Raw genomic sequence first — 25093 nt, forward strand, 5'->3', positions numbered from 1 at the left:
TGCACCTCAATAATGCTTTGCTGATTTATCCATCAACAACATTAAATGTGTGCAGTTCATTAACCACCGTGTACTGTTTTTTTAGACATTGTTGTGGTCACTGAGCGAAATGACTCCGCTCTGCTAACCTTTGTCAAATTGTTCATGGATCTTTAATCCAGCCTCAGACCTGTTCATTACAGCAGCACACTAACAGGATTGGTGATGCTAACCCCCGGGGACATGGTCGCCAGCTGTTCCACCCCCCTGGCTGATGGGTGGAGCAGGGTGGGAGGGGATGCCTGGAAAGTGAGAGTGGATCTTCTTAGCTCAGTGCAGATCGCCGCAGCCAGAGGACGAGAGGGATGTTGAGGCCGAAGGTGGTTTAAAACATCACGGAGGATTGGATATTTCACAAGGCAGAGTTTTTCTTCATCGTTTCTTTTCTTGTTTGCCCTCGTTGTGATCATTGCACCCGGATTTTAGGCTTTGGGTTGGGAACATTTATGGGTTGCCAATAGGACGCAGGACAGCTGACTCACGATGGCTTTGGACGCAGTGTGGCTGAGGGTGAAGAACGTCTGCAAGCAGAATGGGCTCCTCATCATGTCGGTGCTGGCTGTGGTCATTGGGTGTCTTTTGGGATTCTTCCTGAGGACGCGGCGCCTCACGGAGCAGGTCGGTTTGTCTCCTCCCCCTGACCCAGTGTGGCGTCATGCAGGCAGAAGATGGCCTCTAATACCTGCGGGGCTTTACACTTCGTGCTTCACCTCATTTATTCTCCTGCTTTACTGCATTCTCCCCCACAATGTCACACTGATACTTGGCCCCATATCAGTGCTGACCTCTGTGCTTTATAGTCATTATCATGTTGACACCCTTTAATAGATTTTCCAAAAGCACATAATTGTCTATTATAGTTTTGCAGTGATGAAAAGTGTGTTTGCTCAAGTACTGTGGAACTAATTTTGAGGTACTTGTATTTTACTTGAGTTTTTCCATTTTATGCTACTTCTGCTCCATTGAATTTCAGAGGAAAATACTCTTTTTTTAAAGCACTGCATTCATGAGATTAAGATTTTACATAAAAAGTGTAAGCTTGTTAAAATTTAGACCAACTCATGCCCTGTTTGAGAACCCTTTGTGTCTTGTTGGTGTCCCATTTTAGATGTCTGTGAGTTGCTGGGAGTTCCACCCGAGACATTATCCCTCTAAACCTCTCCCATGGTTTCATTTAAATAACGGTTTGAGGCCCAAATAGTTCAAATTCTTGAATACTTGAAAAGTGAAAAAAGCGAAAAAAACATCACTTTTTTCTCTTCCTTCCTGCCTCATTTATCATGTCACATAAAGCTGAGGGGGCTCCAACTCTATTGTGGTGAAGACTCAGCCTCAGTACATAGGGCCCCGCACAGCAGGTGAGCACCGGGGAGCCCCAGTGTTGCATTATTATAGTTGGGGATTTATTTCCCGTTCGTACAGACCATTTTTTAAACTACAGTGAAAATAAACCAAATTAAATCCAGCAAGTTTGTTGCGTGGGGGAGGAGTAATTCATACTCTGTGATTTTACCTCACAGATGATGTCATCAGTTCAGTCATGTCTTGGGGACATCATAGCTGAGATCGATCAAATAATCAACGTGAAAATGTGGTTGAAATATGAAAATGATTTTTATGTCTACCAAACAGATAATATGTCCATGTCACTGTGTTGTGAAAATCTTATTTTACACTTGTGATTTCGGTAATACATCGATGAACATCACTCTGGCTTCTATTTTCAAAAGATAGCATTTTGTTATTGTTACATTGTAACACAGTGCAGACTTCCTTCATCAATCTACTCTTGCAAGCAACAACAGCATACCTGCAGCAATAATAAAAGCAGACGTGATGCTCACTGTGATTCATTACTTTAAAAACAGGAGCCTCTATTGTCTGCCAATTAACTTTCATACCACAGTCATCTGTATGTATTAGCAGAACTGCCATGGAGGCTTAGAAAAACACATTTTAAAAGTCTAGTATTCGACGGATGATAACCAGTTATCCCAAAGTTACGCTATGCAGCCAAATATTGTTTAGACCCTCATTGTTTACCTCCGTGGCACTGCCGAAAAAACCATTGAGCAAGGCGGCAATTCTACAGAGGGAAAAATGAAGGGGAGAAACTAGGGCAAAATCAGAGTTGCCAACACTAATAATTTTGCACATTAAAGGCTTCACAAAAGTGTTTGTATCCTTAAACTGGCAATCCTTCATTTACTGTGATTAGAGTGTTATGCATTTTTTATTTTTGGAAGGTTTATAAGCGTAAAATGAGAAATTTCTAGCGTGTAAATATTTTTGTCTCATCGGCTATGGCTATATTGAGTCGGCAAATCATTTAAACTCACATTAATAGGTGAGCAGTGTTACCAGTTTCCTTCTGACCTTTGTCCTTTGAACTAAATAGAAATACACAAGCTGAAAAATGCTCCAGTTGGCGTTTCATGCAGTGAAGTGTGGTGTGTGAAAACATCTATGCACAAAACCAGGCTACAAACAAACCCACTGTAAATACACGGAGGTTAATACATGCCACAGCCTCGGCACATTGCTCTAAATACAGCCAAGCAGCTTTATGGAGGGGCTCCATAAACAAAATGCAGACTTTTCTTTTCCCATCACCCCTCTGAGTAAAGCTCTATCATATTCTCAAATAGGCCTAAAAATAGCCCGTGGCTCTGGGATTACAATCCAATCATGTGAAATGCTTTCTCTAATTGTATATCAAGTGAGAGTGCCTGTCTGTGCGATGACAAAGTACACAGGAGGCACAGACCTTTATGTTTTCAGACAATTTATCAAGGCCTGATCCCTCTGTGTTTGAGAGTGGAGCGCACAGAGGGTAGTGTGTGTGTGTGTGTGTGTGTGTGTGTGTGTGTGTGTGTGTGTGTGTGTGTGTGTGTGTGTGTGTGTGTGTGTGTGTGTGTGTTGTGTAGACAGAAGCAAAAATGCTGAAGGATTATCCCAAATGTAAAAAAAAAATAATATGAATTAAAAAACGATGCAACTACCGGTATGTAAACATGCTGAACAGTTTCCACACAAGAAAACACAGAGTAGAAATGTACGGATGAATCTATGACATAAATCTGGATTATCGTATTAGGGAGGGGGGGGGGGGGGGTCTGTAGAATCCCATCATCAACTGCAGAAACAGAAAATATCAGTTTATAGACAATATCTAACTAATAATAGTTTGATTGAATATTGAAATCATGAACAGCATTTTACATTATTTAGTTTACCTAAAACTATTCATGAAACGGTGTGGATGCTTTTATCTGTATCATGTTTTCCTGCTGATCTTTATTAAACAGTGTTGTGCCTCCACACAGAAAGAGGACAGTGATTGATTTAGTAGGCCGTGAGAAAGTAAAATGACCGAACGTCAGATGACAGACGGACATTTTGCATGTTACACACACTCAGTGGCCACTACAAGTTGCACCTTCACAATATATTGCAATACACCATAGATTGCTGTTTACCTTTACAAAGTTGATCATTTTCAGTTTGTGTTCACATTGTTGAGAATGTGCAAATTCAATTATATGTTTATTACTGAGGTGTGGTGGAAAAAACGATTTAATAGTACAGAGTGAGTTCTGTGATACTGAAATTAAGAAACATTGAGAAAAGACGCTTGTCTTTAAAGTATTTATTCTCTGCACAGAGAAGGTTCAATCGGAATTATGAATTATGTAGAATTCTCCTTTAAGAAAATGTTATGCAGGCTTTTATAGTGCTTGAATAATGCTGGTCAGAAGAGCATCCCATGAATGTATTATTTTATGAAGGTCAATCCAAATCATTATTCTGTATTTGCATTGATTTGTTTTCACATTGATCTCAACATACATACATGGACTATACAAATAAACAGGAAAAATATAAAAACAAGGATATTAAAGACATCAAAGTAGAACAGAGAAACTAAGCATACATATTTAACTATTATGTACAATATAAATATATATATCGACGAATATATATGAACATAAAGAACAACAACAATGAGAATAGACAATGGATTTGGGATATTAGTGCAGAATGGTGGTAGTAGTGCAAATGGAGGTGCAGTATGTCTGATTAATTGTTCATGAGAGTGACGGCCAGTGGAAAGAAGCTGTTCCTGTGTCTGGCTGGTGGTATTGGTGTACAGAGCTCTGTAGCACCTAACAGAGGGGAGGAGTTGGAACAGGTTGTGTCCAGGGTGTGATGGGTCTGCAGTGATCTTTCCAGCCCGTTTCCTGACTCTGAAGTGTACAAGTCCAGGATGGAGGGCAGGCTGGCACCAAGGATTTTTTCTGCAGACCTGACAGTTCGTTGTAATCTGTTCTTGTCCGGTTTAGTGGCCGATCCAAACCACACAGTGATGGAAGAACAGACAACAGACTGGATGATAGCCGAGTAAAACAGAATCAGCAGCTGTTCGCAATGTACGACTGTCTCAGAACACAAATCCAGATTTATAGACGAGAACCCAAACAACAAGCTGGATGTTTTCCAAATAAAATTGCAATAATGTAGTCCTTCACCAACCAGAATAGATTTGTTTGTGCTATTTGGTCTCCCTACCACCCAAACTAGTCATTTGCAAATAGGCTGTATGAGATAGGCATGCATTACCAAACCCATCGAATCTGTACTGCTGCAAGGAGCTGGTGCAGACGGTGCATAGATTAAAATGAGCGCGTATCAAGTGAAAAACGCACCTGACACACTTGCGGTCGAAACAGGGGACAATTGTGGTTTGTATTTATTCAATCAAACATTTCAGCAGTTGTTGAAGACACACCTTGGAGATATTTACAAAGTTAGGCTACTTTTAGAGCAGTAGCTACTTTTAGATCAACAGTAGTAAGGTACTTGACATTGACTTTTAAATGCCACCAATCTGCTTCCATCCTTGCTTATTCATATATTTACCACATATTCCATAGCCCCAACAAAGAAAAAACCCTTGTCAAGTGGTTGGAAATTAATTAGAATTGCAATTGTATGATGGAGGATCCCAGTATTCTTGCTAGCAGCAGCAGTTCTCTTTTTGGCAAAAGGTGACTGAGGTCAGAGTCCACTATTGTCAAAGCGCTGTATTGAAAGCATCTACTATTACTTGGTGAGCATAGCCTCAATGGTCATTGTTCCTGAAAGTTGTATTGACTGTCAAATGTAACTGAATACCTCAAACATTCATGTCTTGTCGTGATGCTTAATGGGCAGTATGAAGTCTGTCAGAGATTTATAACACAGATTACATAAGAAGCAACAACAGTATTAGTGGTTTGACTTAAGCTCGTCTCCTACTGTCTTACTACCGTCAATTACTGAAATCATTTACTCAAGTAAAAGCAGCAATACCACACTATTAAATTGCTCCATTAAAAGTAAAAACCTTGCTTCAAACATTATTACTTAAGTTAAAGACTAAAAGTAAAAGCAACAAAATGTACTTAAAGTATCGAAAGTAAAAGTAGTCATGAGGCAGAATGGGCCATGTCAGTGTTATATTATTGGGTCATTATTTATAATGTATAATAAATATTTAAGGCGTACCTCAATCTTGAGGAGGAGCTAATTGTATCTGCTTTTAGTTTAATCTGTAATAATGCATTACACTTTATGAACTGGTCTAGCAAAACCAAATGTGTTGTGAGTACAATCTTAAAATTCACTGTAGCTGTAAAATAAAGTTAACGGAGTAAAAAATATTTGGCCCTCAAATGTAGTAGTGGTATAAAATACCCTAAAAGAAATAATCAAGTCAAGTGCAAGTACCTCACAATTGTACTTACATGCTATACTTGAGTAGATGTACTACTTTCTACCTCTAGCTACTGCTATGCTCTTTTACTCTTTAATTGTCACTTGTGGCCAAAGTTTCTGCTGTTCAGCAAAAGGCATATAGGCTCATCTTAAAGGGCATGTGTCAAATCCTCAGGTTTATATACCGGTAATAATAACCCATACCATAATGCTCCCTAAATCAGCAGCTTCTGTATGACACATTTTTACAAAGAAAAGAAAATGTCACCCTTCTTCAAATTCACAAGTATTTTAATATGTAAAGTTTGTTAATATTAACCTTCGCTAAATCCCACCCTCAAACACAAACTGGCCAATCATAGGGTAGCATTAGCCAACTCCGACCAGGGTCTGAAACCTATCTGGTTCTGCTCCATAGTCTCTCATGACATCGTTTTAGACTTTCCTCATTTTCAGGCCTGTTTAGTGGATTTGGAGCTAGTCATCGTTTAACGTTGTGTAAGAGTAATACTTGTTACCCGGAGACATTGGACGGAGATATACGTTTCTAAAATGTTACGTTTCGACGCTAAAAGCTGTAGAGTTAACATTACATTAGTTAGCACGTCTATGCTATGCTAGCTATTAAAGGTATACTGAATGTCTACACATGCTGCTTTTGCTCTTTAATGAATGTAACAGTGAATAAAGTCCAACTCGGCTTTACAGGAACAGTGTTGTTCCTTAATTTCATTGTCTTCAGTCTGGCTCACCAGGTGATGTGGTGGTTCACTTTTACACTGTGATCTGAAGGCTTTAGCTTCTATCTAAATAGAGCTAGCCTTTTTTCACTGATGAATCAGTTTGACATCCTGAATGTATCCTTTGAATGCTTCTTGTAGACCCTTCTGCCTGCTTCTCTATAAAATTACCTTTTTGTTTTTAGCTAAAATTCAAGAATATCTATTCAGCGAGTGCAGTTAATGACAGTGTGGGCTCCATGGTAGCTCTGACAGCTTGACGGAGTATCAGCAGGGGACGGGGCTTGACAAAAGGTAAATTGAGCACTGTGAGTTATTTTGCTTTTAATTCTCACTTTTATTCGTGATGATTCAAAGAAACAAGATGAAAGAATGTGTGTTCATAGTCAAACTTGTACCGGTACCTTTTTTTTTTTTTTTTTACCAGTGATTCTGTTTAGTTCCATCCTAATGTTTCATTTTGTGTCACCATGTACCATGAACACACACACACACACACGCACACACACACGCAGGAGAAACCTTCTCTGCTCGCTGTATGCGAGTGGTGATCCTGCTCTTATCCAGGAAACTAAGCTCTCTCTGCTTAATGCCCAAAATAAAAGCTCTTTAGCTGTCATTATGCACCCGCTTCGCCCCGCAGCCCCTCATTCCACCGTCCTCCCCTCACATCCCTAACCTCACACTCACTTCATTAGCTCTTTACAATACACAACTTTTAGATGTGTATTAATCGTCAGATCAATACTGTACTGGGGTCTCTGAGATGTCTGATATCTTTAAGGCTTTTATCTTGGTATGTATTCCTTAAAATTGGTGTACTTGAATATGTACTGCCTGTTAAGTGTTGTCCCAATATCATCTCACAAATTTTCATTGGAATTAACTTTGGACATTGGGGACATGCCGACACTGACACAGTTTTTTGCTTGGGGTCACTGATGTGTTCGAACATCGTTTTCCCTTCAGACGCAATGCCTATCTGTGAAACTGTGCACTGCTGCAGATGCTCTTCAAGATTATGACTGACTTTGGCTGGATTCAGTCATCCAGTGGCTGCAAGTGTAACCTTTCCCAAGAGCCCTGTCGGCCTTTACCCGTGGCATGAATTGTTCTTTCCTTTGTCACATATTCAGTTTCAGGGCTGTCAACCTTTCAATTTGCTTTGCAGTGAGAAAGTAATATAACTTCAGATAGTACATGGTCATAGTCAGGGTTATCCTGAATAGAATTATATTTGACATTTCGGCAAACACTGAAGGGAAGTATTTTGTGAGATTAAACATGATTATTTGTTACAATGTATTTTGAGCTGACTTTCCCAGTGCAGTAATGTGCAGTGGAACTATTTCAAATGGGCACAATGGAGATGAAATCCATCGCGCTTCTCAGCAAACCTACTATGGAAACGGTTTTATGAAGATTTCTTTGCGGACGTCACATTTTTGACAAGAATAATTCAATATATAATGTGTAATATAATGCAGCGGTAGCACTTTATAATAACTACACACTATGAAGCATTAGTTAAGTATGAGTAAACACTTAATTCATCATTTATAAAGCATTGTTCCTACATTAATAATTCATTAGTATGCAGTTCATAACAACAGTTGTAAATGTTTCATTCTTGATCAATAAGCCCGTCTATTATGTGTTTTATTGTGTTTTCATACTTTATGAATGATGGATTCCACATTTGTAAATGAAGTATTAGATATTTTACAAACCAATTATTAAGGAGTTGTAGATGATTAATAAGATCATTTATAAAGTGTTAGAAAATGATAAATAACTTATTTAGATGTACATTATTCATGCATTTATATATATAATGGTTAGGGACTATGTTAATATATGCTTTATAAATGCATATTAATACTGCAATTCATGATTAATTCATGATTTATTAAGGTAGTTACTACTCGTTAGTAAAGTGTTTTATGTGAGCTCATCTAAAGTGAGGACTATTTATACCTTATAAAGCATTTATTAAGTATATTGTGTGACCTCATCGAAAGTGAGGACTATTTATGCCTTACAAAGCATTTATAAATTACATTGAAAGGCCAGCAGTGCCTCGAAACACATTTTTTTTTAACAGAACAGGCAAATAGACACAACACAAAGTGATCAAAAACATATTAATATTTATTGCAAGATGCAAACAATATACTGTTAAATGCAGTGTAGAGTGGAGTACAATATGCTCTGAACAGAGACATCTTCACTCCATCTGTACACAGACCAAACTTGCGTGAGAGAGTCTTTGCTTGTTCATACATCCTACGCCATGCCTACAAATATCATCATCATCGGCCATCTTTTCTGTCATAAAAAAAAGATATTTTACCTTATCATAGACACCAAGATGGTTATCAGACAATTTGAAGTCAGGAACCTTTTGACATTTGTTCTCTTTGGTTCTATAGATCAAGATAGCACTCTTACTGGCATTGTGTTTGATATCATGTTCTACACCATAGATAGTACATAATAGTAAGGAGCGTTCTTAAGACCAGCGCAAATGGACTAAGAATCACAAGATCACCTGCATACATAATATGGTTACCAGTCAACACCAAGCCTGACCACATTTATCAATGAGTCAAACTTATTATTCCATAGAATAGCTACCCCCCACGGTCAGTTGTAGACTCCCGTGTCCCATTAAAGTTATCATTAAAAGAATTTACTTTTTTCAAGTCTTGCTTTGCTAACAATGTCTCTTGTGTACATAGTATGTCACAATTTTCAAAAGATTGTCAACAACCATGCGGCGAGCTTTATCCCCTGTGCTGTGGCCCACACGCAGACAATTGTATGACAAAAACGGATTATCATGTCGCAAACCAAGTGAGTGCCCATAGCACCAGCAGGCACACTTATTCCCCCCACAGCATGTGCGGAGTCTGACCCGATAACTCCCTCCCTGTGCAGCTCATAAAAGCGCCCGACAAATGCCCCTTCTGGCCAGAGCTCCGGAATGTACATTTCATCAACCTCATTGCATTTAGCTGATACTTTAAACGAGCTGAAATTATAACACCCACAATGTAATCTTTATCAATAGAGGACACAAACAAATTACCATATCAACAAAACAATGGCCCCACACAAACCATATTACCAATTTACTCAAACCTCAACAGTAAATTCAGGATCAACTCGTGGCAGATATCCAAAAAAACACACTGAAAAGAAGCTTTTTCAAACTCTTGATACACTGCAAAGTTCATTTAGACAGAGTGGAGATATGAGGTCTGGCTGCAGAGGGATGGAACAGCACAGCCGGTAGAGAACAGCTGTTCACTGTTGCACCGGATGGATGCCAGTGTTAGGTTGTTAAGCCCAGTGGACACTGACACAAATACACAAAAAGCCTGTGAGATCTGAATGCTTCTGTCAAACATATCACCCAAAACATGTCGGAAGCATGTCACTGGAGGTTTATCTGTTATTTTATGGCTGCTCTCCTATTCCTTTCAAATTAGGTTTACCCGTCTGTGTTTATCTGAGACTCTCTGACTCCCTTTAATAATCATAACCTTCTTCTACCTGCTTTGACCAGTGATATAAAAGATCACTTTACCAAAAACATTGGTTCCACATAGTCTCTGGCAATGCACACAACCTATTGAGTATAAGGTCTGGTTCTGGCAACAAAGTCTTGTTATCTTACTTTGGGAGTGTCTGAAAGTCAGTGGTAAAGGTTTTCTTGCCCTAAAACTATTTAGTAGTCAATCAATCAACATCTGTCTGTCATATGATGCATATTTTGCTTAATCACTTACATTATTGTATGCTTTCCAGCAGATTTATACTTTATTGATTCAAGATATATTGTTTTATATAATAAGACAAGGTTTCAGGCCAAATACTTAACTTACATACAGGCAGTGTAAAAACTAAGCATCTTTAACAGGACAAAGGAGATGATAATTGTTGTCTGGCTATGCTGCTGTCAACACTCTCTCATTAAGTATCTGCTGAATGCAATGAGTTTGATGAAATGTACGTTCCGGAGCTCTGGCCAGAAGGGGCATTTGCCGACTGGTGCTGTGGGCACTCACTTGCCTTGCTAAATGTATATCCGAGTTTTGTCGTACAACAGTCCCAGCTGTGGCGACATTGCTACAGCTGTCTCTTTGTAAGGCATTGCTAGGCCTACGTACTTTTATTGTCTGTCTTTTTATGTATTTGTTTCTATGGACCCCGAGTCTGAAATAAAGTAGATCAATCAATCAATCATTACCAACTCTTTGTTAAGTTTAGGTTAAACGTGGTGGTTTGGGTTAAAATAAGTATGTTTGATGTGCGAGTAAAGTTATATAGCCTATGTGAGTTAAGTAGTCAAAGTAAATCGGTCAATGTTGACTTTTGATTTCACAGAACAACAGCCATCTCCTGGTTGAAATGCCTGTTTGTTTGACTCATCCATCCAAGTAGGTCTATCTACAGGTGCACACAGGCACGTGCACAGACATTTTGGGGGGCAGGTGCTCAAGCAAAAAAAAGGGCACCCATCGCCAAAATTATACATGAAATTAAAATAATGATAAATAAATAAATAACACAGTCGGATATTTTCAACGTATATATTTATTTTTGTTAACGCAACCAATACTAACTCAAATTATCAAATTGAATAAATAAATGAATAATAGGCAAAAACAAGGCCAGACAAAAACAAAGACGGGCTGATGGCATTTGATGCAAGAGCAGTGACTTCAAATGCTGGGGTGGTGATTTCCATGCAGAGAATGAATGCGAAGTTAATCGCATTTTTGTACATTTTTGCATCCCCTAGGGCCAGGTCAGGTGGATGTCTTTCGCAGATCTCATTGAGGAGCATCATTATAGCTTCCAGATTTCTCTGCTTGCTGCTTTTCCCTGTCCTTCTGTTTTTGTAGTCTCTCTTTTCTTGACATTATGCTGCAATTTTTTTTAAATGACATAAATCAATGTTGTGCATAATAATCAAGACATTACATATCTCTCTAAAGCTGACAACACAGTACACAGCCATGTTTTTACTGTTTTCTGACAGTTGAAGCATAAGCAGCATTACACTAATAATAGCCTATAGCCTACCACAATACCTCACCAGACTGTCATGTAGCTCAACTTAAGACCTACCTTTCTTTTTAATAATTAAAATAATTAATGTCTGCCTGCCTCTCTCCCCTCTCTCTTCATTAAACATGACAAACGTCAGTAAACAACTGGGCAAGGCTTTTAAATCATGGATTTCGTGAGGGTTTTTTTTGTTTGTTTTTTAGCAAACGTCGGACCAGTTGCGACGTAATGTTTTCAGCGGCGCTAATTGTTGTTGTTAATTTATCACCAAACAACGTCGGGGTATTGCACTGTCATTACCTGTCTGTCTGATGCTCCGGGTCAGAGAAGAAGTTGGCTTCAGCCGTTTAGCCTGACGCTCAGCACTGCACGCGCAGTAGGCGAAGTGAAGGAGGAGGAGGGAGGGGCGCGTGGGAGGCTTGTGGGCGCCGCGGTGCATGTCGGGGCGAAATTCTCACAAGAACTCAAATAAATGCCCCGTCAGATATCGAAACACATTTGGGGGGAATTGATGACAGAAAAAGTAAATTTTATTTTATTATATTTATAAAAAATTGGGCACCAGCAGAAAGGGCACTTTTCTCATCCAGGGCAAAAGGGCAGGTGCTTGAGCACCACTAGGGGTCTATCTGTGCACGTGCCTGGGTGCACAGTACTACAGGACAAGCCTACTGCATGTTATGCCCTTGAAACGTTTATTAAGGTGTCGGCACCAAACCTATTTGGTTAGGTTTAAAAGGTTATACGGTTCATTTTAATGTCATTGTACAACAGGGTTGTGCAACAAAATGCAGTTTATAGTCCCATTTTGCTACATAAGAACATGAGAACATGCACAAAAAAACAAAATGATTATATTTGGAGGGTGGAGGATGAATTTTGTGTCTCACAGCTTGAGGAAAGAAGCTGCTCTGGTGGCACGGCAGCTGATACTTCTGTATCTCTTGCCAGACGGCAGCACGATGAAGCGTCATCTGTCTTTATGAATACCTTTTCCTCACAGGACGTCCACTCCTAAGATCCATCTCAGAGGAAACATGTATACATCAACAGTGGATTAAATGACCGTGAAGATAACGCTCGGAGTGATGAATCACTCCCTAGTTCAGCTCAGAGGTTTTGGGCTTTTTCTCCTCATTGTTTCGGTGTTATGGCCCACAACTTCCCAACTTGTAGGTGTAGACTAAATCGTGAGCTATAAGGAGAGTGAATCTCAGACCATTGCCTCAATGTGTAGTTGAAATGTTTAGGGTGTGTACATTAGCATCAAAGCTTATGCAAATAGCCACCATAGTAACATGGTAAATGATAAATGGATATAGCAGTTGTAGTATTTTGACCACTCAAAGTCCTGTACGCTTCATGTAAACATTCACCCGTTTGGTCATACACAGATGGCAGATGCTGCCACCTGACCACCAAGGATATAAACTACCGGTAATGCACATTCACACACACTCACACACTGATGGCACAGCATTTTGGGGTTCTGCATCTTGCCCAGTTCAGACAGTTTGACATGCGGACTTGAGGAGTCAGGGGGTCCAACCACCGATCTTCCGATTAGAGGACGACCTGCTCTACGGCCTGAGCTACAGCCACAAAAGTACAAATACATCTTCAGTCTTACTTTTGATGTTCTGATGCAAAGAAACATTAAGAAAATAATAACTGCTATTGTGTGAAAAAACCCCCCGATAGCAACCGTTTCATGGCTTACTGACTAGGAAAACACATATTCGCCACAAAAAAAGAAGTCAAGAAACTGTACTGCTTGAATAAAATGAAGACAAAAAAATATATATAGATTGAAATATTAACAAAATTTGTTCTCCATGAGTGAAAGTAGAGGATTATTAGATGTCATTGGTCCATACATTCACAAGGCAAAGTAAGGACCTGTAAAAACATGTAATTTTAATATCCCAAAAAGATGAAAGAAAATAGTCCAGTAGGTTATTTTAGACTTCCACTTCAGGAGATGATTCAGCATTGCTCAGTTTCTTATCAAGTCATGAGTCATGTTCAATCACAAATACATTGATGGATGAAAAAAGTAATTACTTTTCCTTCCTCCTTCATGATGAAAGGGAGTATATTTTCAGCTCCCGCAGTTCTCCAAACGGCCCCAACAATGTCTTGTTCCTGTTCATCATTTAACAACAGTTCCTTTCCACCATCTGTCTAATGCTCCTCTTCAAATGTCTTGTGACTATAATTTCTTCTTCTCTCACCCTGGCAGGAGGTGAAGTACTTCCAGTTTCCCGGAGAGCTGCTGATGAGGATGCTGAAGATGCTGATTCTTCCCCTCGTTGTGTCCAGGTACCGACGACTGTCTCCTGCAGTCCCTTATATTGTAGTTTACTATATTATAAATACACACTATACTGTATTATGAACTACATTATTGTTTCCCTATATTATAGTCTCCTTATTACCCTCACAGCTTTAACCCCTTGGATTAACACGACAAGTTTTTCGTGACATATTCTGTGCGCTATTACTTGCATTCACTGCAAGTTGGCAGGAGGGTGGAGTGGACATTGTATTTATACTCTTCTGAGAGAATTCTAAGTAAAAAATGACCAGCGAGATTTGAAGTGCACTAAAAAATACCTTTACATTTTTTAAATCAAATTTGAATACAAGCATAGAAAAGTCAATAAATACATTTTACAAAAATAAAATTCAAACAAATTGGTGTTAACAAACCTTCATTTGAACTTAACACCCACGCTGGCTATCCTAAAATACATTGTTCGACCATTTTTATTTGCAAACCTTTCAATCTTAAAGAGTGCAGGGACACTAATAAGAGCTCAGGGAAGCTGTAGCGAGTGAAAGTGAAAATAGATTTTCATTTTTAAACATTGTACTAAACCATGAATTGGATTTAATTAATACAATTGATTTAACGCCCAGGTCTACACTACCAGGATGTGCGGATAGCCAATAGAAGGCAATTCATGCTATTTTCCAAAAGTAAAGAAATACCAAATACACCCAAATGTATATTGTATCATGGTAGCAGAATGTGCACTGCCGTGACAGTATGACTTTGTCTGACGTAGTGTTTTGCAAGTTCACAGTTCACAAACACCACCTAAAAGTTAAATCAACTAGTTCAGGTTAATAGTTCACAATTTTGAACCAAGTCTACAGTCCCAATAAATGACCTAGTTCACGTTCATTTCTTCCATTTTTTTTAAACTGGTTGGATGCTATGGTGGGAAATGAGTCTCATGAAAAACCAGGTGCTCAATCGTTATATACGAACCCATTTCTGCTCCGCGTACACAAACGTGGAGCACAGGGCTGTTATGAGCGCATGCTCGACCCTCCCTAAGTGCTTGCATCTGCTCAACACTCGCCAAGATGACTTTGGAGGTGGGACTGGAATAGACCGTGCAGCTGATGTCTCCGCTCCTTTGATGGCACTAGCCATGCTGGCATAATAGGCGCCGTAAAACAGCAGTTTGTCATAAAATAGGAGGCAATTTAGCCTCGTGTATTCTGATTAAGTTGGCATAGAATTAATACAACAGTCATAATTTGGTTTTACTAAAATTATCTAATAACAGGCAAACCACCTTTAAAAGTGAAGAGTTCTTAAATAAGTGTGGTGGATCTAATTCATGCCGATGTGGAGTGTGGTTCATGGGAATTTTGAAACGTAAGCAATACATAATTGCAAAAGTAACTTATAAATATGAGGAAAAGCAACTGTTACATCGTTTTAAAGAAACCTGAAAGTGTTAAATTCAAAAACGGAATTTGGTGTGGTGTTTTGTTGCCATGTAGGGCTTTATTTTTTAGTCCAGAAACGCCTTTAACCTCACCTCCCAACTTTGGATAACTCTGAGTTTGTTATGTGGGAGTTCACAGGTAGGACCCAAACGCAAGACCACAGGAGACAGAAGTTACTATTAACAGGTTTTATTGAGACTGTGTGAAGGTGTGGAGCCCGTGGTCCGACACCCGAGTGGCAGATCGACGGTGTGAGGCCCGTGGCTCGACACCGGAGGGCTGGCAGCTTGACGGCGAGAGTAGTCCGTGTCACACAAGGAGGGCAGAGGACGCCACGGGGTTGCCGCGGGTGAAAAACGGTACGACCTGACAACCCCAGACTGCAGGGCCAGAGCTTATGTAGTGACAGGAGACTCATTAGTGGGCCCTGAGTCTGGTGTGTCAGGCAGCAGGAGGTGATCAGCTGGAGTGTCCTCAGCTGTGCACACTCAAGGGTGTGGCCATGGGAGGCGTCAGGTCAGACAGGGATCCTGGATCCTGACAGAGTTAGGCCAATAGTGGGTTTTATAACTTGGACCTAAATAAGTTCCATTTAAGCGTTCGTACTGCGTTGATGCACCTAAAAAGAAATCATCCACTGATTTCCAGATGTCTTTCACAATGTAGGTCTGAGGGGGGAAAGTATTTTTGGGCCCATCACGTGACGGACCAGGAAGTCTTAATTACTTGGTTTGGCAACTGTGTCACTGTGTCAAATTGGCTTCAAATCCCAGTGAGTTCCTGGGGGGCTTGGTCGACTCCAGGGAAGCGAAGACGAGTTGAGTTGTAACGTTAGTATATCCTGTATCCAGCAGCAGAAATGAACTGCAGTCAATGAGCCGCAGCCTGTAAAAGGCCTGCTGTGGACCACATGCTCCACTCCGCAGAGCCCTGAAGCCCCTCCCTCACAGCTGCACAGAGTGTATTAATATTGAACCTGTCGCGTGTTCAAAGTGGGCCGACCTTGACCCTGCTCGTCCTTTATGTCCTCAGTAACACAGCCACATACAAGTAGATTGTATTGACAGTTCTCAAGATATGCAAAGGACACACACACACACATACAAACAGAGATCCCTTTGCCTATAGGAAGCTGTTGTGTTGGATTGTTGCTTTAAGTATCTATTCATCATTGTGTGTGTGTGGCATTCTGTCCCTGAATGAAAGCAATGTGGGATTAAGCCTCTTTACATTCACAACAGAAATCCATCAAACCACTAACGCTGATCTGATGCCAGCTTGGTTCTGGGATTACACTACTCTCTATGTGGTTACTGTGGATCCTCTGGTGGTTACTGATGTATAAATGTAGCATGAAGACGTGAGTTTAATGCTTTATAAAACATTATCGACAACACATTTAACAGTATGTGAATTAATCACATGCATTACTGAATGGATTCGAAGCAGCAGTTCAGCCCTCTGAATTATTTGCCTCTGGAGACGATAAGCATCCTGAATGCAATGAAGAAAGGGACAATGATGCATTGGCACAGTACCTTTCATAAAATAAATAAATAACGAGAGCTGTTTTCGCCTTGTTTTACTTTGTATGCAGTCTCATACCTCCAAGGACTGAGCACTCCTTCAGCAGTTGGACGGAGCATTCGGCGTATGACTGCAGTGCCAGCATTTGTGTGGAAGCTGAATTGACTTCAATATCTAACACTTAGAGCGTTGGCTTTTCAAAGTCTGAGACTGGGAGTCTCCCCTCAGAAAACCTTTAAAAAAAGTCTCCGCTGAAACAGTTCGGAGCACTTTGACAACCTCAGATTTAGAGAGTTGCGCTGACGAAGTTGAATGAATACGACCTAAAAAACAACAATTAAAACTGATTCAAAGGAGCTGACCTGAGTCACTCGCCATCATTTGTAATGATTTTATCCAACAGTTGACAAATGTTTTTTATTGTCTTTTTCACAGTACACAAACACGAGACAGAACAAGGCACATCAAAAGGAACACATAGGCACAAATAAAGATATCAATGGCATGTTTTGTTGTTCGGCGTTACTGACTGTTACTATCCTTAGGGATGTTTAATTCTTATGTCCAGTGTTAAATTAAGTCTAGCATGTTCTTCTCTCGGTCTTGTCAAGATGTTCACCTCTCTTGAGTCTCCTTTCAGCTGTCTTCACTTAGACCACTTCTCGCTGTACAAAGGGGCCATCCTGTGTTTCAACTGCGCCGGCCGCCACTCTTTCAGGATGTTACTTTATTATTCCTTTTGCTTCAGATTGGCTGAGTGAAATGTCCACGATCTCCTCATAATTCAGAGCCTGTTTTGCAAATGCATCCACAATATCATTGCCATTAGCCCCTTTGTGAGCTGGTATCCACATAAATGTTCAATAAAAAATATTCATAATTTTAAATCTCTGCAGAGTTTCATATATCTTATTAACCCTGCCTACTGTGAGATGTAAATGAGTGCAATGACATGAATGCAGAACATAAATCTGTTAATGGAACCCATTTCCAGACACTAAACATGCCACAATGTGGGCGAAAATGGTGGCAGGGGATGGACCCAAACGCAGAGAGACACAGTGGAACAGAGGGATGAATAGTGGTGATTTTAGTTACAACTAAAAATGTTCAAAACAAAACTTGCAGAGCACGGAAGTCCAAACATGTGTAACAAAGAATTCAAGGAAAAAACAAGGAACGGGCAAAACACAAAACAGGATGAGGTCGTCAGAAAACAAACACGAGGGATACATATATGAAAAAACAGAGCAGGGCAGAGCAGAGCAGGATAAGGAGCGAAACAGGGAACATACTATTATTAAGAATTCTAGCAGAGCAGGTAACACAACAGGCGAACCGACACTGAGAAAGGGGACACACAGGGTTTAAACACACCGGGAGAATTATCTTTTCCTCTACGTGACATCAGTGCTATTGGACTATAGGTCGTTGTAGCTCATGGGTTCTTGCCTCGTTTCCTGATAGGAATAACCACTGCCTCTTTCCAACCAGATGGCAATTTTACCATTCCCATACTTTATTATAAAAACCTAGCAGCTTCATGGACGCTAAAACACTTAAATGCTTTAGCATTACAGAACAGATTCCATCCTTTCCAGGAGACGTTATTCCTGATCCTATTCATGGCCTTCTTCATGTTTTCCAAAGTAAATGAATGATCCATTGCAAGTGTATACTCTCAAGAAATCCAGGAGCTGCCCTGGTCATTACTCTTACTCTAGTTCCTTCCTCAGCCAGAACTATGGATTTGAGTACAGCACCTCTGCTATAATCTCTGCCTTCGCTTCATCAGACACTGCCGCCTACTCCCCAATCTTCCGTACTGAATTACTGCCATTTCCGTCTGATTCCTTTTTATGCTTTTAATCATGTTCCAAACATCTCCCAAAGCTGTTGTTCTGCCAATTTGACTAAAAAAAGGTCTGTCAGCTTTGCCTTTTGCGTCACGTATAATTTTCCTAACCTTTGCTTGTGCTTGCTTGTATTTAATTCAATTCTGAAAATGATGAGTTCTTCTTAATGTCCTGATAGCTTCATGCCTTTCTTTCACGACTTCATCACGCTCATCTGTCCACCAGGGAAACGCCTGTCGCTTCATTCTTCCTTTACTTCTGGAAATTGACTGGTTAGCCACTTTAATTATCCATCTATCAATATTATCTATTCCTGTCTCACATCTTGCATATAAATGTAAAAAAAAGAAATCACTTTTTTGTACTGCTAAACTTCCCCTTGCTTCTTTCTAGTTATCGGTTACATAACACTAGAAAAGTATCACTACCTGATATCTTTGTTTTGTTGCAAAGTACATACTCGCGCGAGTCCAAACTAAATGAGTCACTGTCGTCACCGCCTGCTACTAGATGTCTTTTTGAATCTGCGTAAGATAGCTGTTTAGCCCGAGTTCCGTAGCGTTAGCAGCTAGCTACACGAAACCGCTACGCGATGTAGCGTAACGTGAGTCACGTGACACATCACGAAACAGAGGAAGTTTTGAACATTATTATTTTTTGGCAGCGCCATATATTACATTCTAAAATGCCTCAAGACAAACCACTTGAACAGTAAAATAAATGGAACTCGAGCTCGTGGTCACAAAATGGTGAGTCATGTACACCAGGGGCTCTTAATAAAGTTGTGTTAGTTGAGGTTGATTGTTAGAAAAAAAAAATCCTATGACAGCCTTCCCAAATATATGAGAATGAAAACATGACAAAGACGAAGCAAAACATTTCTTTGCAAATTACTTTTTGATTAAAACAAATCCTTCTGTATCACTGCATCCGAGGGCATATTAGCTATAACAGTGGTAGAACACATTCATCTCAGTCTGATGATGTGCTTTGATCGGCCTGGTCATTGAAATCTTGCTTTGTTTGAATTTCTATGTTTCTTTCAATGTGAATTCTTGAGCAAATTTTGATATAAAAACAACTACGTTTGTAAATTAGAGAAGAGGAGGATTAATTACGTCACGCTGACAGCATTTTAGTTTTGCATTGCCGCCAGAGTTTGGCACCAGTTGTATTGAAGTTAATGGGGCGGGCATGGCAAGTCCCACTTAACCCATCATATCTGTTTTCACCATTGACTTGAAAATGCCTACACAAAATAAAAACACATGAAGTGTTGACTGATGATTTTTATCTGAATGTGCCTGCTTGTTCTCCCAGTTATTGGTCTCTAAACAGAACATGGCTCAGTCAGCAACTGCATATAGCTCAACTCAAGATAGCTCCATCATGAAACCAAACTACATGCAAATATAATACAAGAGGAGTTATTACGATTTGGCCATTAGCACCACTTCCTGAAACATTATCAAGAGAGCTGGCCAGCGTTAGGCTTCCTAAACATTATTAAATATCATTAACAGTTTCCTAGTTGCTGATAACAAAGACGCTCTATCACAATCAAATACATGAATACTACCAGGTTGTCACCATTGTAGGTTCAGAGAGGTAATGACCCTTTTATAGGTTCTGTGACGTACTGCAGGAAATACAAAGGTATAATGACAAACAGGGACCGTTGGGAATATCAACAGTTTCCGCAGACATATTACTAAATGACGCAGAAAAACTCTGCAACTAGAATTATATAGAATTACAATATATCAACTTACCGTCCACCAAAAATTTACTTCAACGGCCTCCAAAATGCTTCTAAATGTCGTTACAGATGGCATGGACAATTCTGTTCCTTAGTTTGGAGGACTTGTTACATCTGAAAAAGTAACACTGTCCTAACCATGAATGTCCAACCGATGTTTTAAGTCACTTTTGAACACAATAAATACAGCAGTTGAGAAACACTTTCACCACAGTAGTTTGTCTGGAGCTTTCAATTCCATCACATGATCTTCCTCAGCAGATGAAGCATGTGTGTCAAGATACAAATATTGACATTGGAAACAAATGTTGGCAAAAACAATCTCACCAAAAGATGTTAAAGTGCTCAGAAAATTCCAGAAACTGGACCTCGTGGTGAGATAGTTTTTTCCATGAGAATATGCTAGTTTTGTGATTGATGTTTTCAAATGGATTGAAGGATTACACACTCCTGAACAGTTAAAGAATGTCGTCCAAGGTCTTCGCCTGGCGACCGTGGCTGAGTGGAGCACAGGGCCGTCCTTCAATCAGAGGTTTGGCGTTTCAATCCCTGGCTCCGGCTCCACTAGTCGCTTGTCAATGTGTCCTTGAGCAAGACACTTAACCCCAAAATTGCTCCCGCAGCTGTGCCCACGGTGTACAGATAGATACTGAATTATAAGTCGGTTTTACACCTTACAAGAATATCAACATGAATTTTCGAAGTGAGGAGCACAAATTCGTTATTTACTGATAGATTGCATTGACCCATTTGCTTTATCGTGGTTCAACATGCATTCTTTCACCAAAGCACTAACTATCAGTCTAACTCAAATGTTTCTTCTCCCAGTTTGATGTCAGGACTGGCAGCCCTCGACGCCAAGTGTTCCAGTCGGCTCGGTCTGATCACAGTGTCCTACTACCTGTGGACCACCTTTGTAGCCGTGGTAGTGGGAATCATCATGGTCTCCATCATCCACCCAGGCGGTGCAGCCCAGAAAGAGGACTCTGAGGACAGCGGCAAGCCCATCATGAGTTCTGCTGATGCCCTGCTGGACCTCATCCGGTAGGATCGACATAACCTCCATCCGACTATACATGTGCATACCATGAACAACCGTTTCCTCATTAATGAGTCGAACATATGTGAGCGATACTCAATGCATGGCAATTACTGTATTAGGCTTTTTGTCAGACTGAAGTGGTACAAATGGAGCACATGTTGTTCAGTTGTTTTTTAAATCTCCTCAATAGCAGAAGAAGTCATATATGTAAGTGTTCCATCAGTCAGTGGCTACAGTACGGTCATTGTTAGGTGGTCTGCACATCATGGAGTGGGAGATTAGCAGAGAACAAACTGGGACTGGGAGGGATACAGTGCGCTACAGACGCAGCCGTCTTCTGATAAAACCCCCACTGAAAGCTGCACACAGATCACAGATCATTTTTGCGCTGCAAGGGATTTGTCTTGTCACGGTTTAAAGGCGATGTATGGAGCTCAATTCTGAAGAGAGGGACATACAAAAGGGGACCAACAGGGATGAGATGTAAGGAGATTGATACATAGTGTGTACATAGATACACAGTACACAACAAGTATATATTTTTTCAATTTGTATCAATGAGGTAAGACCAGTCTGCCATTTCACAGCAGTTTTTCGAGGCCATATTATAATATTATAATATGTTACAGTTATGAGAGAGAAACTCCTCGTTAGCATGAGCCACCTAGCTGCTACATCACCACCACGGGAGCTGTTTGGCAAGAACGGCACAACAACTAACCATAACAACTCTATAAATACATGTATAATCAAATTGACACATTACTCTATAACACAGACTCGTGATTCGAGCATCAGGAATGTCACATTACATTCAAGGATATGATATTTAGTTTGGCCTAATTCCGTGGAAAGGCAGGGTTTATGAACTATACTGCAGCCAGCCAACAGGGGGCGACGGAGATGTTTTGGCTTCACTTTTGGGGGGAGCTGTCATGTCTTCCATCTTTATAGACAGTCTATGGTCCAGATCCAGAAATGCTAGATGGTACACTTGCCATAATTCAATTTACTGGCATTACTCAGCAAATATTCACTTCCTGGTAAATTACTTTGTCTCTCAAACTCCATGCCCTTTGTTTATAATGCTGGTTCCCGGCACAGATTACTACTGACATCATCAGGTTTTTTTTAGTCACTTCCCTTCACGAAGGACATCATACAACTGGACTCACAGGTGGTAGTAGTGCTCCTTCTGAAGTGTAAACTGGACTTCACGTGACTTGGGCTTGATCATCCCCTTATATGTTGATGAGGTTTGTCTCACCCTTTAGGCTTAAAGGCTTTATCAGTGGCCCTATAATACATGACCCTATTTACAGCACAACAAACGTGTTCAATATGTAAGAAAAAAGTGGGAAACGACATGATACATGTTATTCTATTCTTTGAGTGCGATCAAGGATGTATGTCCCCAGTCCTGCAGACAGAGAACCTTATCTGTGAGCTCACCAGTGTTTTACTTTCTCAGCTAAGAAACGTTCTGTGCTGTTACTCATGAATATAAATGAATACAGAAATGATTTGATGCTTTGTACAAGATGGCATCAAATAATATCAGGCATATTTGCTTATAAAAGGTGGACCAAACGGGAGTCATAACACCTCACTAGAGCAATATCTTACTTTTTCAGACTGTTTTCTATTTGCCTCAAATCCTGAGACAGGATTAAAAAACATTGGTTGTCTTAAGCTGTTCAGTTCCCGTATTCGGGGATGACTTCATTGTTGACGAAACACATTTAATCTTCTTCATTAAGCGATGTTACCCAGTTTCTCAGACCTAGCATCAGTAAACAGGACTATTAACAGTCACCTGTCATACATTGTGCCTCTGCAAGTCTAATCCGAGCATTTTATTTCATGCCGTTGGTGGAGCGATGGGGTGAGTCTAAGTCCAGGCCGTTAATCAGAGAGCACATGTGCAGAGCTGCGCAGGCAGGCGGAATGGATCAGTAGGTGACCTGAAGACTGCAGTTAGTATAAACTCTTAACAGTGGGACTCGTTCAAAATGCATGTTTGCAAGTGCAATTATGAAGCTGAGCAGATATAAAATGATATTTGTTATTACAGTTAATATTTGACTTTGGAGACTTAAACCTGTATTTTATCCATTAATCAATAGATATTGATTAGTACAGCCTGAAGTTATAATTCTGTTTCACTGTGGGTCTCTGTTGACTCCAAACTGAGTCATAAGGAAGAACTGTTCACTCCTGAGTTTGGTATTTGAATGCAGTATACAGTGGCCATCGAATGATTTGTGTGTGCATTAATTCTCATAACCTCTGGAATCATACTCTAACTTATACCTTGTAACTGTGCTACAATTACTTAGGGTACATTAAGAAATACTTCCAAAGACTTTCCATCTCACCACCCTTGATGTTAAGATGGAGTATTAGGGCCACTGGTAGGAAAGAAATCTGAGATTTTGAGAACAAGTCACAGTTTCACAACAAAAACTATCAGAATGTTTTAAGGGGGAAAAAAGTCATAATATTTTGAGAAAAACTTTAATATTTTGAAGAAAGTCCTAATATTTAATTAAAAAAGATATGTCGTAAAATGTTGAAAATAAAAGTCATACTATTCTGAGAGAGAAAGTCACAATATTTTGAGAAAAAAATGTAATATTGTGAGAAAGAGATCGTAATAATTTGAAAAGGAAAGTTGTAATATTTTCAGAAGAAATTTGAAATATGGCTGATTAAATATCTCTGAATTACATCTCTTCCTCTGGGGGTTCTTACTACATGTAAAGAGGAACAGGTATCTGCTTCTTTTGACTCGATATCAGTTTACAGTAAATGTCACAAGGTGTGAGATCCTACTTTCGTGAATTAAAACGTCTAATTTGAGATGAATCTACATCCATTGTGCTTTTTGAATGGGCTTTATATCCAGTAGCTCTACTGTGAGCCTGGAAAACACGACAAGAAGTGAAATACAATTGGAATTTCAATCACAATGACAGGATTTCCAGATCACAGAGTGTCTGTAAAACATAGAGCATGTCACTCTGGGCAGTCAGCTGCGTTTCGGGTCTTAAAAGACATCCACTTCTGTCTCTGCAGTGCACCGGTGACATGCAACCTTGGATCGGAATACAGTCATTGAGTGGTGGCACTAAAGGTTTTTAAAAAATGTATTGCATTGGATGTTCTCAGTCATAGTTTTATCCAGATTGTTCAACAAGTCAGTCAACACAAGACAACAAGGGGTTTGAATCCCCGTATCAACACCGTTCCTCTGGCTAAGGTCAGAGAGAATATTTTGTGGTTGTGAATCTGAATAAATAAATTATATTTTGTTGTTTTATTGGTCTACTTTCAGGAAATCAAATTTGGTTTGATTTCAGTTTAAGTGCATGTTAAGATCTGATATAAATTGGATGTTTACATGAAATGGTTTGGTTGGACTTTAGAAAGAGGACATGCCATGACTGTTATACCCTGTACAGGAACGTTAGGAGCACAAGCAGGGAAGAGTTATAAAGTCAGCTTACTGACTCTGTGGTGTGAATTACAACTACATCTACATCAG

At 39.9% G+C, this 25093-nt stretch overlaps 1 protein-coding gene across 1 annotated transcript in view; it reads left to right on the forward strand.

The window, feature by feature from the left end:
• Window positions 1-522: 522 nt before the first annotated feature.
• Window positions 523-25093, forward strand: part of slc1a7b (solute carrier family 1 member 7b) — a gene marked incomplete at both ends in the record, with an annotated part of 30168 nt that continues 5597 nt past the window's right edge. The window contains 3 exons of the mRNA XM_079266537.1: window positions 523-657; window positions 13858-13937; window positions 21333-21548. Of these exons, the coding sequence (XP_079122663.1) occupies window positions 523-657; window positions 13858-13937; window positions 21333-21548 (431 nt within the window). The remainder of the gene's footprint in view (window positions 658-13857; window positions 13938-21332; window positions 21549-25093) is intronic.

The sequence above is a fragment of the Melanostigma gelatinosum genome (assembly GCF_949748355.1).
Source record: "Melanostigma gelatinosum genome assembly, chromosome: 4".
In the NCBI taxonomy this organism is placed as follows: domain Eukaryota; kingdom Metazoa; phylum Chordata; class Actinopteri; order Perciformes; family Zoarcidae; genus Melanostigma; species Melanostigma gelatinosum.